The sequence below is a fragment of the Nilaparvata lugens genome, chromosome X (genome assembly GCF_014356525.2).
Source record: "Nilaparvata lugens isolate BPH chromosome X, ASM1435652v1, whole genome shotgun sequence".
Taxonomy (NCBI): domain Eukaryota; kingdom Metazoa; phylum Arthropoda; class Insecta; order Hemiptera; family Delphacidae; genus Nilaparvata; species Nilaparvata lugens.
Genome location: NC_052518.1, coordinates 99,816,791 through 99,829,912, shown reverse-complemented (window position 1 = coordinate 99,829,912; position 13,122 = coordinate 99,816,791). Strand labels below are relative to the sequence as shown.

Here is a 13,122-nt window from a genome sequence, read left to right as displayed (position 1 = left end):
CGTTTATGATCTGGAAAGAAAACGGAATCTGGAAAATTAGCACTTCAACAACCCATAACTCGCTTATTAGACCACTTGAAAATTTCAGTTGCCACTTTTTCTCACTCGTACAATAATCTTAACAATTGTATCGAAAAAGATTATCCAATTCAAATAATGAAAAAAAGTGTACCAAACAGCCTTAAATAACCTTTTTATTGCATTCTTATTTCTGGGTACACTGCTCAGGGCAACATGAAATAATTGATGTGGGAGTGGCTAAGTTAGTATTTATACGCCTCCCTCCACAGCCAAGAGCTGTCTGATTGGTCAATGGGTTGAATAGTCACCTTTTTACCTTCGCAACTCTCTACCAATAGGATGCACGCAGCTTGAGAATGTCTTAAGTTAGTTCTGTCATTCTCCGCTAGGCGATGTTGCCTCAACTTCGCACACATCACTTTTTGTAATTTTATGAAATTCTCGAAATTATTTGAATTAACAACATAAGAAGGCGGGGATGTGAATTTATTTTCACTAATTTAGCTTTGCGTTTCTAAAGGTTTCTAAAGTGAAAATAAAAGACATCTATCTAGGATTAGACAGATCCAAGATCTTAGATATTTCTCTTTAAAATTGACGAAGAGAACAAACCTGTCTATTCTTTAAAAATATATCAATTCATACCCTCAATATTCGAAAATATTTGAAACAAATGAACTATATACATTTTTCAAACCAATTGATTCACCCGATTCCCCCAATCAAGAATAAATGAGATTTTGTAGAAGTATACAAGTACTTTCGCTATCATAAAAATTGTTAGAATTCATTAAATTCATGGCAGTCTACTAAAACAAACTCAAGGTGGAATTTACAGTTGTATATTAGGTACTATTAATATTGGAATCATGATGCATTCTAAATTCGGCAATTCAACATCAAAAAATCGATATTTTTTTGATGAAAATCGATAATTTCACGTCCTGCTGAACTTTAGGTGTATTGACTATATTCAACTGCAACACATTTTTACACTCTTAGTGATGCGATAATGCATCATATAATAGATGAATGCACCAATTTGTCTCTTATTCATGTGAACGTAAACACAATTTTTATTATCTCTTTTTGGTCAATTAGTAACTGAAAAAAGATATGATTATCATAATTAAGGTGAAACTTCAGGTGTGCCATTCACATTCATTTTGTTGTTATTCAACAAAAGTTAGAATTATATCTGAGAAAAATGTAATTAATAATTATTATTTGAATTTAAATAGTTGTAGAGAGGAAAGAAATACCATCAATACTTTCTGAAAGTATGAAGTTTTTTTGAAAATATGAAAGAATTGATCTAGAGAGTGAGGAGGCTAATAATGAGCATTCTGAAAATAATAGAAACAGGTCAACGGAAAACACAGAGTTTTATACAAGCATCATTTCTGATTGAAAACTGATTGACAAATTTGAACTCTACTGATTTCGAGCATGAAGAACTGGATACTTGAGTACTGATACCCACTGCTCCAACAATGGTTTTAATAAAAATCATGTTTTGGACTCAGGAGACCTTAAAACGTATAGAAAACTTAAAATTAGAGTACCTTAATTTTTTGGAAAGCAATACTCTCCTTACCTATGGTGATAGGGCAAGGAAAGTAAAGAAAGTAAAAAGTATCTGATGCGTGAACAAATACTGTAAATGATTTTCTTATGAATGGAAAATTCATGGACTTGGGCCAATCTAAATTAATAGAGCTTTTGAGATGGTCAATTATTGTTGGAAGAGTTAGAAATCGTTACATTCTTGAGAAAATCGCAATAAGTCTGTTTTTATATTATAATTTTGGAATTTTTTGCTTCAACTTGGATCGCAAAAGGGTCCTTGTTATAATCCTTATTATAGTAAGAATCCTGAGCTTCGAATTTAAATCGACCACGTTGATCGGGGTTAGAGATACACAGAAACTCATAGATCAATTTAAAATTATTATAAAAAACACCTTTTTGTCTCAGGAGTTCCCAAGAGTCCCAAGACATTAATAGATCATGAAAATGTGATATACTTATTTGTTTGGAAAGTGATAATATCCGTATCTATCGGTTCTTGGGCTCTAGAATTATTGAAGTGAAGCAAAACATTTCTTGAATTGAGTCAAGCCCTGTGCTCAAAGGAGAATGAAACATCACGAATCATAGAGCAGATTGAGTTAGATTTCCGCCACAATAAAAAATTCTCGCGAAACTACACCGGTTTGACCAAACATCTTATTCATTGATTTTTTACATCAACATACCGTGCTACGCTAACATAAAATAATTCTATTTGTGGAATATTTGACTCATTACACAAATTAACTTAATTAGAAAACCTGTAACATTCTACACTATGTTACTGTAACTCAATAGGCCTACTGGAATTGAAACTGATATATTATTCCTGATACTCTTATCACAATGTCATGTATACGACTTTTAAGTTTTCCGTTAATTGTATAATATGAACGGAATGAGTTAACAGATTGGGCTGGTATTACAAATTATCTATAATTTTGTCTTGTATTCTTTCAACTCGAGTTTTTCTATCATCTTCAACTACTGCTTTTGATCTCGCACTTTCATACATTTTCATATTAACTCGTTCACTGTTTTCATAATCCTTGAGTGTACTCTAACAAACTGATGTGCATAATTTTCATTGTGATCAAGGCATGTAATGTTTTGTACTATGCTTGCTATGTAAGTGAGAGGTAAACGAACTTATTTGCATCTGCTTCAAGAACTTTCTTAGCATAGAATATGTTTCAGCAACAGGTTTGTCCTTTCACAAATTTAGATTATCCACTTGAAATTTCATAATCAGCATTTTCACCTTACGGATTCCAGTGTGATTTTCTTCAGAAATTGGGATCATTAACTCGAAATTTCCCAATCCAGAAAATGAAACATATTCTATGCTTTATTGAATCACTCATCACGTACTCTATGAACAATGGGAAGAATATTTTTCACATTACACATAATATAAATTTATACTGGGAAAATTTATTTTATAATTATCCAAAATATATTGAAATGGAGTCATATTCTGCACTTTTTTATTATTAGATATTTCGTATAATTCGAATATTATCATCTAATAAAAAGTAGTTTTTGTTTTTTTTAAAGATTCCCAGAAATTTTTATCAGAGTATAGGAAATGTAAAAAATATACTTTCAGAGTTTATACTGTAATATCATCTAAATGAAAAGTTCACTTATATCTACAGTAAATGTTGTAATATCTTACGATTATATATACTAAATTCAGATATAATTGAGACTGGTTATTTATTAACACTTTTTTCTTGAATTAATACTTGAGTTCTCTTAAGGTCTAGGAATAGCATCACCAGATAGGAGATCTCTCATCGATGCTGACTTTAAAGTCTTTCATCTTATTGAGTTATTTATTTTATAGGAGTTTGAAACATGAAAACTTATTTATCAGTAGCTTTCAAACCTGAAAACCTCTTTCGAAAAAATTCATATGATCTAAACTCTTGTATAGTTCCATTCAAATTTATTATTATTGATAAATAGATATTGAGAGTGCCGTTAATTCAACACAATAAACTGAAAATGGAAAATTAATAGGATTCAGGACTGCATAAATCATTTTTTACAAAAATATTATCTTACACAGTATAATTGGAGTCAATTTACGCATTGAAAAAATTCTATTATTTTGGTCTTGTAACCATTCAAATTCACTTTCAGACAAAACATATTACTCCTTATTTAATCATTATATCCTCGCATTCCACTCTACTTACGATGACCATTGAAATGTATTTTTAAATTTCCCATACTGTACCTTCTCTCTACAAAACAATTAGAGATGAATATATTTAACTGTATCATTTTTCACATCGTTCTCACTAATATATGCCACACGAAAAGTTATTGTAAGTTTTGTTGCTTTTTCATTTCATTATTATGAATTGATTCACATCTGCTAAAATTATATTATTTTTGAAAACTCCATCCAGTAACACTGACTGCATTATACATTCGATCAGGTCCCATTCAGCTGAAATATGTTATAAATCAATTTATTCAGTTTTATCAGTACTTCAGGTCTTTAGAAACCTTTTTGAATACAATACCAGTAAAGATTTCAAAATCTAATAGTAGAAAGGTTGATTTACACTAAGTACATACAGGGTCTTGTTCAATTCCAAATAAATACTTTTCGAAATTTAAATTTTAGTTAATTAATATATTTGAGCGTACCAACCGCGTGGATACGTCGAAAGACATTGTCATAAATAAAATATGATTTGTTTGTACAATTGCTTCATTCTAAATGTTCTCTTATCAATTGATCTGTTTTTTCTGCTTGCGTGGAAATTGATTGAAGGCTGCAAAGGTGATAATAAAATTATTAATTATTACGATATTTATAAGGAATCCGTAAAAATTGTTAATAATCGAAAAAAAATCAATTGAAAGTTGATTTTCAAGTCAGAGATGAGAGCAAAAAATTGCAACATGAATAGATAAATATTAAAATCTCAAATTTATGAATAAATAGTGTTATCTGATAACCACTGAAGCTTTTTTTGAGAGTTGGATTGAAATGGAGAGTGTCCATGAAATAGTTTATTCGGAAAGAAGAGTTTGAATTCTTGAAAAATTCGTTCCTGTCATCTTCCATTAGATGAAAAATTATAACAATTTTTTTTCAACAAGTAATTATGTGAGGAAGCTCTCAGGGTACGTCAACTGAAGAAATAAATTGTGGTTGAATCCACCTGAAAATTTCAAATTCCCCAACTAGGCTTTATCATAGTGATCGCATTAAATACAACAAATTATTATCAATACCAAAATACTAATTAAATTTTACCTACATGCCTCTTCACTTGGAGTGTCATAGTGATATTTGGAATGGTTAACCTGATTAATACTTACGATATCTTCCTCACCGTAGAAAAATTCATGTATAGTTTATTGTAAATTTGCTAAAATTCATGATCATGCACTTGGGTTTATTTTCGATTTGATTTTTCATGAACTCACTCTTGAAATCTGTTGCTCTCATGCTTTTCTACCACTAATGCATTTATTTTGCAGTGTAAGGGATTGAAAATCTCCAATAATTGAATAAATATCTCCAACCTTCCAAAAATATCGTGCTAATCAGCGCAATTTATATCAAATCCGACAAACTCCAATACTTTGTTGAGTAACGATAAATAATAGACTTTACTTAATGAGAGATTGCCATGTAGCATTTCAGTCAACTGAGTTATTATCATATTGGAAAACGTGGATGATGATTTATAATTCATTTACATTCTGCACATTTATATGGAGAGGTAAATTACTATTATTGCATGAGCGAAAAATCTCTGTGTTTTGTATTCAGGTACAAAATTTCTCCCGAAATATTAAGAATACCGTATTAAATATTGGTCAAGGATATCGTCATAATCAGGCAACTTTACCTAAAAAATGCTTTCTAGCCTGAAAAAAAAACAGTACAGATTATGAACATACTGAACTATACTGTATTATGATGTAACCAGCATTCTTATCTATAGAAATCATTAAATCATCAATTTGATCCACTAGCTTGGTATTTTCCAAATTGATAAATTTTGAAAATGATGAATATTGTTCAATATTGTTGTTTTATACAGATTTCCTTCTTATACAGTTAACATACTTCAAACTTTGATATAACACCAAATATGGATAAAGAACAAAATTGTCTGGTATATTGAGGGAGTTGTATCCTAGTCTGTGAACAAAAATTTTTGAACGCTAATCAATTGATCGTTAACTTGTAGCTATATCGATCAAAAGTGATATAGTCTACGTCCTTCTCTATTCTTGAAGAACTCTGCTTCCATTGATGACGCGGGTCTCTCGATAATTTGAAGCACATGAGTGTTAGAGCTTACAACTGCCTGATGTGTGTTTGTTTCACTGAACTGCCCTATTTATATACACAGTTGCTTCAGCAAACTCAGCTAATATCAATGCTATAAGCTAATTTATGCTATAAGCTCAATGCTGTATCAAGTCACGCTTCTAGCACTATCTACTAAACCCCTTTCACAAGAAGTCACTGGATAATATCTATCTATCTATCTATCTGCTATCTTGAACAGATGTAAATTGAATAATTTTCTGAGTTCTTTACCTAATTCAATTATTTCTGGAGAAGTCCATCCTCATTGGTTGACCCTTACAAGATACTTAGATACTTACAAGATACTTGGATACTTATAAGATAATTAGATACTTACAAGATACTTAGATACTTACAAGATACTTGGATACTTATAAGATACTTAGATACTTACAAGATACTTAGATACTTACAAGATACTTACAAGATACTTGGATACTTAGAAGATACTTAGATACTTACAAGATACGAGATACTTATCGATTTGGCCTTATTTTAAGAGACAACTTTCCATCAGAACATTCAACTTACAATCTCCACCATTCGAATACGACATTTTATTAAAATTTATATCAATTTCCCAGATAATTAAAGCTTCATTCTCAACCTTTCTTCAAGTACTTAAAATTCCCAACTGCCATTAGTCAAATTATTTCTCCTGTAGTTTGCAAATCTTGTCATTCATCATTAATGTTTTATAATAAATATAGCTCATCAGTTCCCTTTACATAAAAACCTTTTCAATTCATGAGTACCTAGTTGAGTTTAGTGACCGCTTCTCCATGGAGTAAACCAATTTGTACAGAGTGCTCTTTAGATAGATTTGGAAGACTATTCAATACAATAACTCTATCCATGCTTGCTTAAGAGTGAATGACAACACACCTATAACACTGTTTTACTAGTAAAAATGCGTTATAAACACTGAATACATCGTGTGTGTATAGGTAAATGTATAATGAATTCTACTCCCTTTTTAATAAACTAGCTGTTACAATAATTTATTATCTATTTACAACAGTCTTTTCTATTTAATCCCGGCATTGTATACGCATCATGCAAAATTATTATTTATCATAATTATTTGACAATCGTTTCCATTGATTGTATCTCTATCACAACTGTATAATGCTGTAATGTATGATCGATTTAGAAACATAATTGGAAAAAATAAAATAAAAAACTTATTAAATTGTTATTTAATACCAAGAATATAAAAGGAATATCAGTGATGATTTGATTACTGAATTCAGATTAAAAAAAAATTGCATTTGAATATTATGAACACTCTCATTCTATCACTGTAACATTAATTCAATAACTGTAGTTTAATATGCAGTACCATATTTATATATGTACTAATCTACTAAACCATAGCCACCTCTAATACAAGGCCGCGGCCTACGATATTGCAACGTCGCAGTGTAGGCCTAGAATCTAATACATGATTGGTGAAAAAGATTTAAAAAAATACCAGCTGATCTTTTTCACCAATAATTTGTTAGATTCTAGGCCTACACTGCGACGTTGCAATATCGTAGGTCGCGGCCTTGTATTAGAGGTGGATATGACTAAACTCATTCCTCACACATAGACTATGTCTTTGTGATGAACATTCACTTTAATGATAATTCATTTCTACAGTTGTAAATTCAACTTTGCGAATAAAGAGAGATTCAAATGATTTGGTTTGTTTACGGTTGTCAAAACTCTCATCAGAGCTTCATCATAAAATATACTTTTTTATTATTGAGTAATGACAAGATCCTGAATAAATTAGGTACTGAGTATTAATTTTTTATGAGGGCTACCTTTATTTATCAAGAAATTAAAAAATTTGTCAGGATAAGGTACTGAGTTATTGAATTCCACTTAGTGCGTGATATGTGTATAGAATGCTAGGCTTAGTAGGAAAGATCCCATTTTCGTTATGAAGTAAAAAATCAAGTAGACAAATTTAGGCCTAGTCTCAATTGTATTGTATTAGATGAAAATTCAATTGCATTGGACTGCAATCAGTATAGTCATAATTATGTTGATAACCCCGATTATTTAAATTTGTACATGACTGGACAACACCCAAAAATGATTTAGTCCGAATATAATAGATAGATGAGTACGAGTATATAAGGTACTGTAGCTATTTCTTTGACAAATTAATGTCAATAACTTAATCAGGTGAATGTTCCTTTATCAGCATTTCGAACTATGTACTTTATAATAATATACTATTTTCATATTTAAATATACTTTCAAGTACTGTGGATGAGCTCTCAACTTTTAAAATTCTATTTTCAAATACCAAAATGATCTCGACTGTCCTTATCAATCATTTCATCAACCCTGGAGGGTTAAGTGTAAGAGAGGGCCGACTGCGCCCTAACTTCGCCCTCCCAGGTATAAAATAAAGGCAGTCATTCTATTCTATTCTATTTCAAAATGACTCAACTGTAAACAAAAAAGGTTGAATTCAAAAAAAAACTATTGTATAGGAATTTAAATTATCAAACCTGTAGTCAAGTAATTTTCTATCAAACAAGCATTACTTCAGAATACATGTAAAGAAATAACATTGGAAAGGATACCATAAAACTTCAATAAATCTTATACTGAAACAATGAAGCTGATCAGTAAGCAAATACTCATTTAAATTGATACAATATACATTGGTGAATAAATTGAAAACATAAATAGTTGTCAAGATCTCGAATATTTCTTGAATAATCAAGGTTGATTGCAAGATTACCTCAGTGATATAAAGAAAGTCACAGAACAGTTAACTTGGAATGAACAGTCAGAATATACTTTGAAAATTCATTAAGGCTGTGCAAAGGCTAAAAATAAACTTTTTACTCGTGATATTTTTCAAAGTTTTTTGATTTGTATATCATCAAGCTATGAAAATGAAAAAGTTTTCTAAGGAAATTTTTTTCTGATCATTACTTTTTGAGATATGAGCGCCTAAAGTTTAAATTTTTGGGACAGAACATTTCTGATTCGGTAAAACATAAGTCCATGAGATTTAGAGGATAGATTTTTCATGGTATTGTTGATCTAGTAAAACAAACATTTTCTGAAAATATCAATTTTTAATATAGTTATTCAATTTACTAAAAATAACCTTTAGTTGCGTTATTTTAGGTAAATTGAATAACTTTTCCAAAAATTGATATTTTCAGAAAATTTTTGTTTCACTAGATCAACAATACCATGAAGAATCCATCCTCTAAATCTCATGGATTTATATCGTACCGAATTTGAAATGTTCTGTCCAAAAAATTCAAACTTCAGTCGCTCATATCTCAAAAAGTAATGATAGAAATACATGACAGATGTAATCACTGGATATTTTGTAATTTGTTCTTGTGAATTTTAAAAGAAAATTGTTCATCTTAAATTGAGAGAGAATATGATCACAGAATATTTTGGGTGGAACAAGAATACTATTCAACTTGAAATCACTTTGAAATTTGCATTAAAAAGGTTACAAAATTATCATCATGATCAAATGACCCAGCTTATTTATTCAGTATTACTTCAATAGAAACGAGCCTGAATTAAGATAAATTGGGGAACAAGCTGCAGTTATATTCAAACAATAATATTTCCACTCGTTTCCAGCAAGCATTTATTATCTGGGGTATCCCAGCAATACTGTTTTTCTACAATATTCCTTCACATAACTGTCCAGAATCACTCATTAATGCACTGCTTTTTATTCAATGTTTCTGTACTATTTACTCTTAATGGAATAAGCACGAAATTTTATATATAATCTAATCACTTTATGTTTTTTGTTGCTAATGATTCTTATATATATGTGAAATACTTACAGCACCTACTCCATATAATAATCACGATTTTTTGGTCACTTGGTGTTTTAGAGCCGTCTGAAAATAACTGTTTTGTAATAATTTTCAATTATTGATTAATTGAACGCTTCAACACTGATACAAACTTCAACCACCATACTGCTCACTGTGTCAATATTGTTATAAGAGGCAGAAAATTAATGAATTCATCCAAATAATATCATTGTAAAACTCTCTGCAGAGACTAGTTATATTGATTCTACTTGCTCAATAAGTACCTGCAATACTCTATATGTAATGTGAAATATAATAGGAAGAGAGTCTGTAGCAGACATGAGTAGTTTATGTTCATTCTATGAATAGATCTTAACACAGGTATAAATGAAAGAAACATATTTTCCATGCAACTAAGTAGGACTATCGTGAACTCCACGACAATGTGAAACAATATTTTCTGTGTTACTATGATTATATTAAATTGTAATGTAAAATATAATAGGAAGAGAGTCTGTAGCAGACATGAGTAGATTATGTTCATTCTATGAATAAATCTTAACACAGGTATAAATGAAAGAGACATAATTATTATTCATGCAACTAAATAGGACTATCGAGAACTCCACGACAATGTGAAACAAGATTTTCTGTGTTACTATGATTATATTAAATTTCATAGTCTTGTGTTTAAAATGATTCTATTCATCAATCCAAATAAATTGGAACTTATATGATGAAGATTTTGATTGGAACATTAAATTGAAAATTGTATTACTATTGTACCTTTTGAACAGCTCAGTCTGAGCGACTTTTGATAAACTTTATCTGCAAGAGTTGTGGGTTCTACCTACACATAGTTCCTCTTATAATTTCATCTTATCTCCTACTTATAATTGGAAAACCTATGTGGGCATCATCGTAGAAAAGATGATCAAAAGTATGTCTCTTCTTCATTGTAAAAACTAAGGCGGGATGCACACCGGACAAACAAATTTCGTGAAGCCCTCTTTCATGGAACTTGTTTCATGCAATCCGTTTCACTCGCGCATGCATACAAAAGAAACGTTCCCTGCTTAATCTTATCAGTCGATTGCGAGCAACTTTCGTTTCACGTTTCCTGAAACTTTTTTCACGAAACGCGTTTCTCCGGTGTGCATCACACCTAAGAGTAAGTAGTAAGGCTCCCAAAACAGGCTTGTTAACATGAGGGTAAATTGAGTGACGTCTCAAAGCTTCAGGTGTATTTGACCAAAATTATTCCTTTTGAGGCGAATTCTAACGACTTTCTGATTCAATCTCAAGCTCCGGTTGGAATTTGATCACTTTAACCCAAAATTTTTAGAAAGTTACACTCAAACCCCAAGCCAATGGATTGCAAAATGTAAAGATGTCTACAGACTTATGCGCCCCTGACACGCGCATTTCGCTTTCCATCAGCTAATGCTATGCTTATTATATCTGTATCTTACTGTTTCTGTACAGGCACAGATATAATTAGGATAGCATCAGCTGATGAAAAGTGAAATGCGCGTGTTCGTGGCGTATAAGTCTGTACGCACTTTTATACAAGCGAATAATTAAATCATGACAATCTGTTAAATTTAAAGTATTGTGCTCACTATAACGTTAGTGTCCGGTTTCCCATTGGGGAACTTTGGACTATATACGGCGAGGTGGAACTACCCTTGGGTCTCCCCACCATTCAAAGCCATACGCTTACAATAAAACAATGACAATGTGTTTATTATTTAGAAAAGAAACCCCTGTACTGAAAACAAACAAAATATAACATACGTTAAAATAAAAGAAATGAATCAACTGTGATTGTTATAATCACGAACAATATCAATTCTGGGGAAATGTTTATACAAGCATCCGTATTCAAATTTCCATCATTTCCTATTTTTGATAGCCCAGTTATTGTTTCAGATTGAAAATCCCTATTCGCTTAAATACAAGTTTCGTATTCACCTGACTTGAAACACAGGCTAATATTGTTTAGGAAGTTTCACTTTCCAATTTCAAAATAGCATTACATGGAAGGCATTTCATTTTGTTACTTGAGGGTTTGAGTACGTAAATAAAAATGTTCCTTGCAGATTATGATTATTAAGAAAATCTGAGAACAAAAATAAGCCTCCATGGAGAGTGTACACCACCAGGCGATTTTAACATGATTACTTGAAATTTTAACGCGATGCTTTGTTTCTCAGTTTGCTGAGAGTGTAAGAAATAATCACCAGCTCTATACGGACACCTGAAGAGACATTTTGACGTTCTTCCCCTAAGATGATGCCCACATCACGAAACATGAGTATGATCAATATTTTCGAGACCTCAATAGAACGGCTTGATGCTATCAAAAGCACACAGATTTATAGGAACAATTTGAGATACTAGTTTTGATTGTAACACCATTTTATCAATCTAGTATACTGGGGTTCTAATCAACTGATGCTAGAATCACCAAGCTCGGTCAAGACATTTGAGTATTGTCAAAACAGGTACGGATTACAACGAGTACCCTGGAACATATAATGATTTCTATAGCGATAGTTGTCCCCGATAATTCCATTGCGAACTTCTAAAGCGTATCCGGCTTGACCATGTTGAAATGTCTTGACCAAGTTTCATGAAATCGTGCAGAAAGGCTCGAACATTGAGCATCAGAATACATAGTATTGGTGGAGTCCTAGGATTGGCCAATAACTGTTGACAAATGAGAGTTGAGCTCTATTGTCATTGGCCGAGGTTAGACACGCCCAAGTATTCCAAATATGGTCATAAGAACGATTGACCAGCAACAAATACTATATGTCAAAATTTGAGAACGATGAATGATAAGAAAAATGAAAATTAGATTCATTTCTTAAAACTATATAGTTTATATTCAAAGTTTACCCAAACAGGTAATATACCTTTGAGCTTTATTGTTTTTGAAGAATAATATAATTATTTTAAAAAATTAAAAACAATATAAAAACCTTGTAGTACCCTTTATTATTAAAAACTTCAAAATATTTCAACGACTAGTTTCGACCCTAACTTAGACCATTTTCAAGTTGAAACCTAACTTCGTACATTTTCAAGTTGAAAATGACCTAAGTTAGGGTCGAAACTAGTAGTTGGAATATTTTAAAGTTTTTAATAATAAAGGGTACTTAAAAACCTGATATAAGGTTTTTATATTGTTTTTTAATTTGTAAAAAAGTAGCCCATGTAAGTAAGTGAGTTGTTTTTATAATTATTCTGTGAATTCTTCCATGCTGTGTGAACTTATGGGACAATGAAGAAGTTTCAAAATCAAAAATCAAATTTTTCACAAATTATTTGTGTGTTCAAATTCGCACTTAACAGTCAAAACTCGTA

The 13,122-nt window shown here is 31.1% G+C and overlaps 1 protein-coding gene across 1 annotated transcript in view; it reads left to right on the top strand.

The window, feature by feature from the left end:
- Positions 1 to 13,122, top strand: part of LOC111058550 (RIMS-binding protein 2) — a 196,712-nt gene that overhangs the window by 115,373 nt on the left and 68,217 nt on the right. Inside the window, exon 19 of the mRNA XM_039442150.1 lies at positions 4,385 to 4,393. Within this exon, the coding sequence (XP_039298084.1) occupies positions 4,385 to 4,393 (9 nt within the window). The remainder of the gene's footprint in view (positions 1 to 4,384; positions 4,394 to 13,122) is intronic.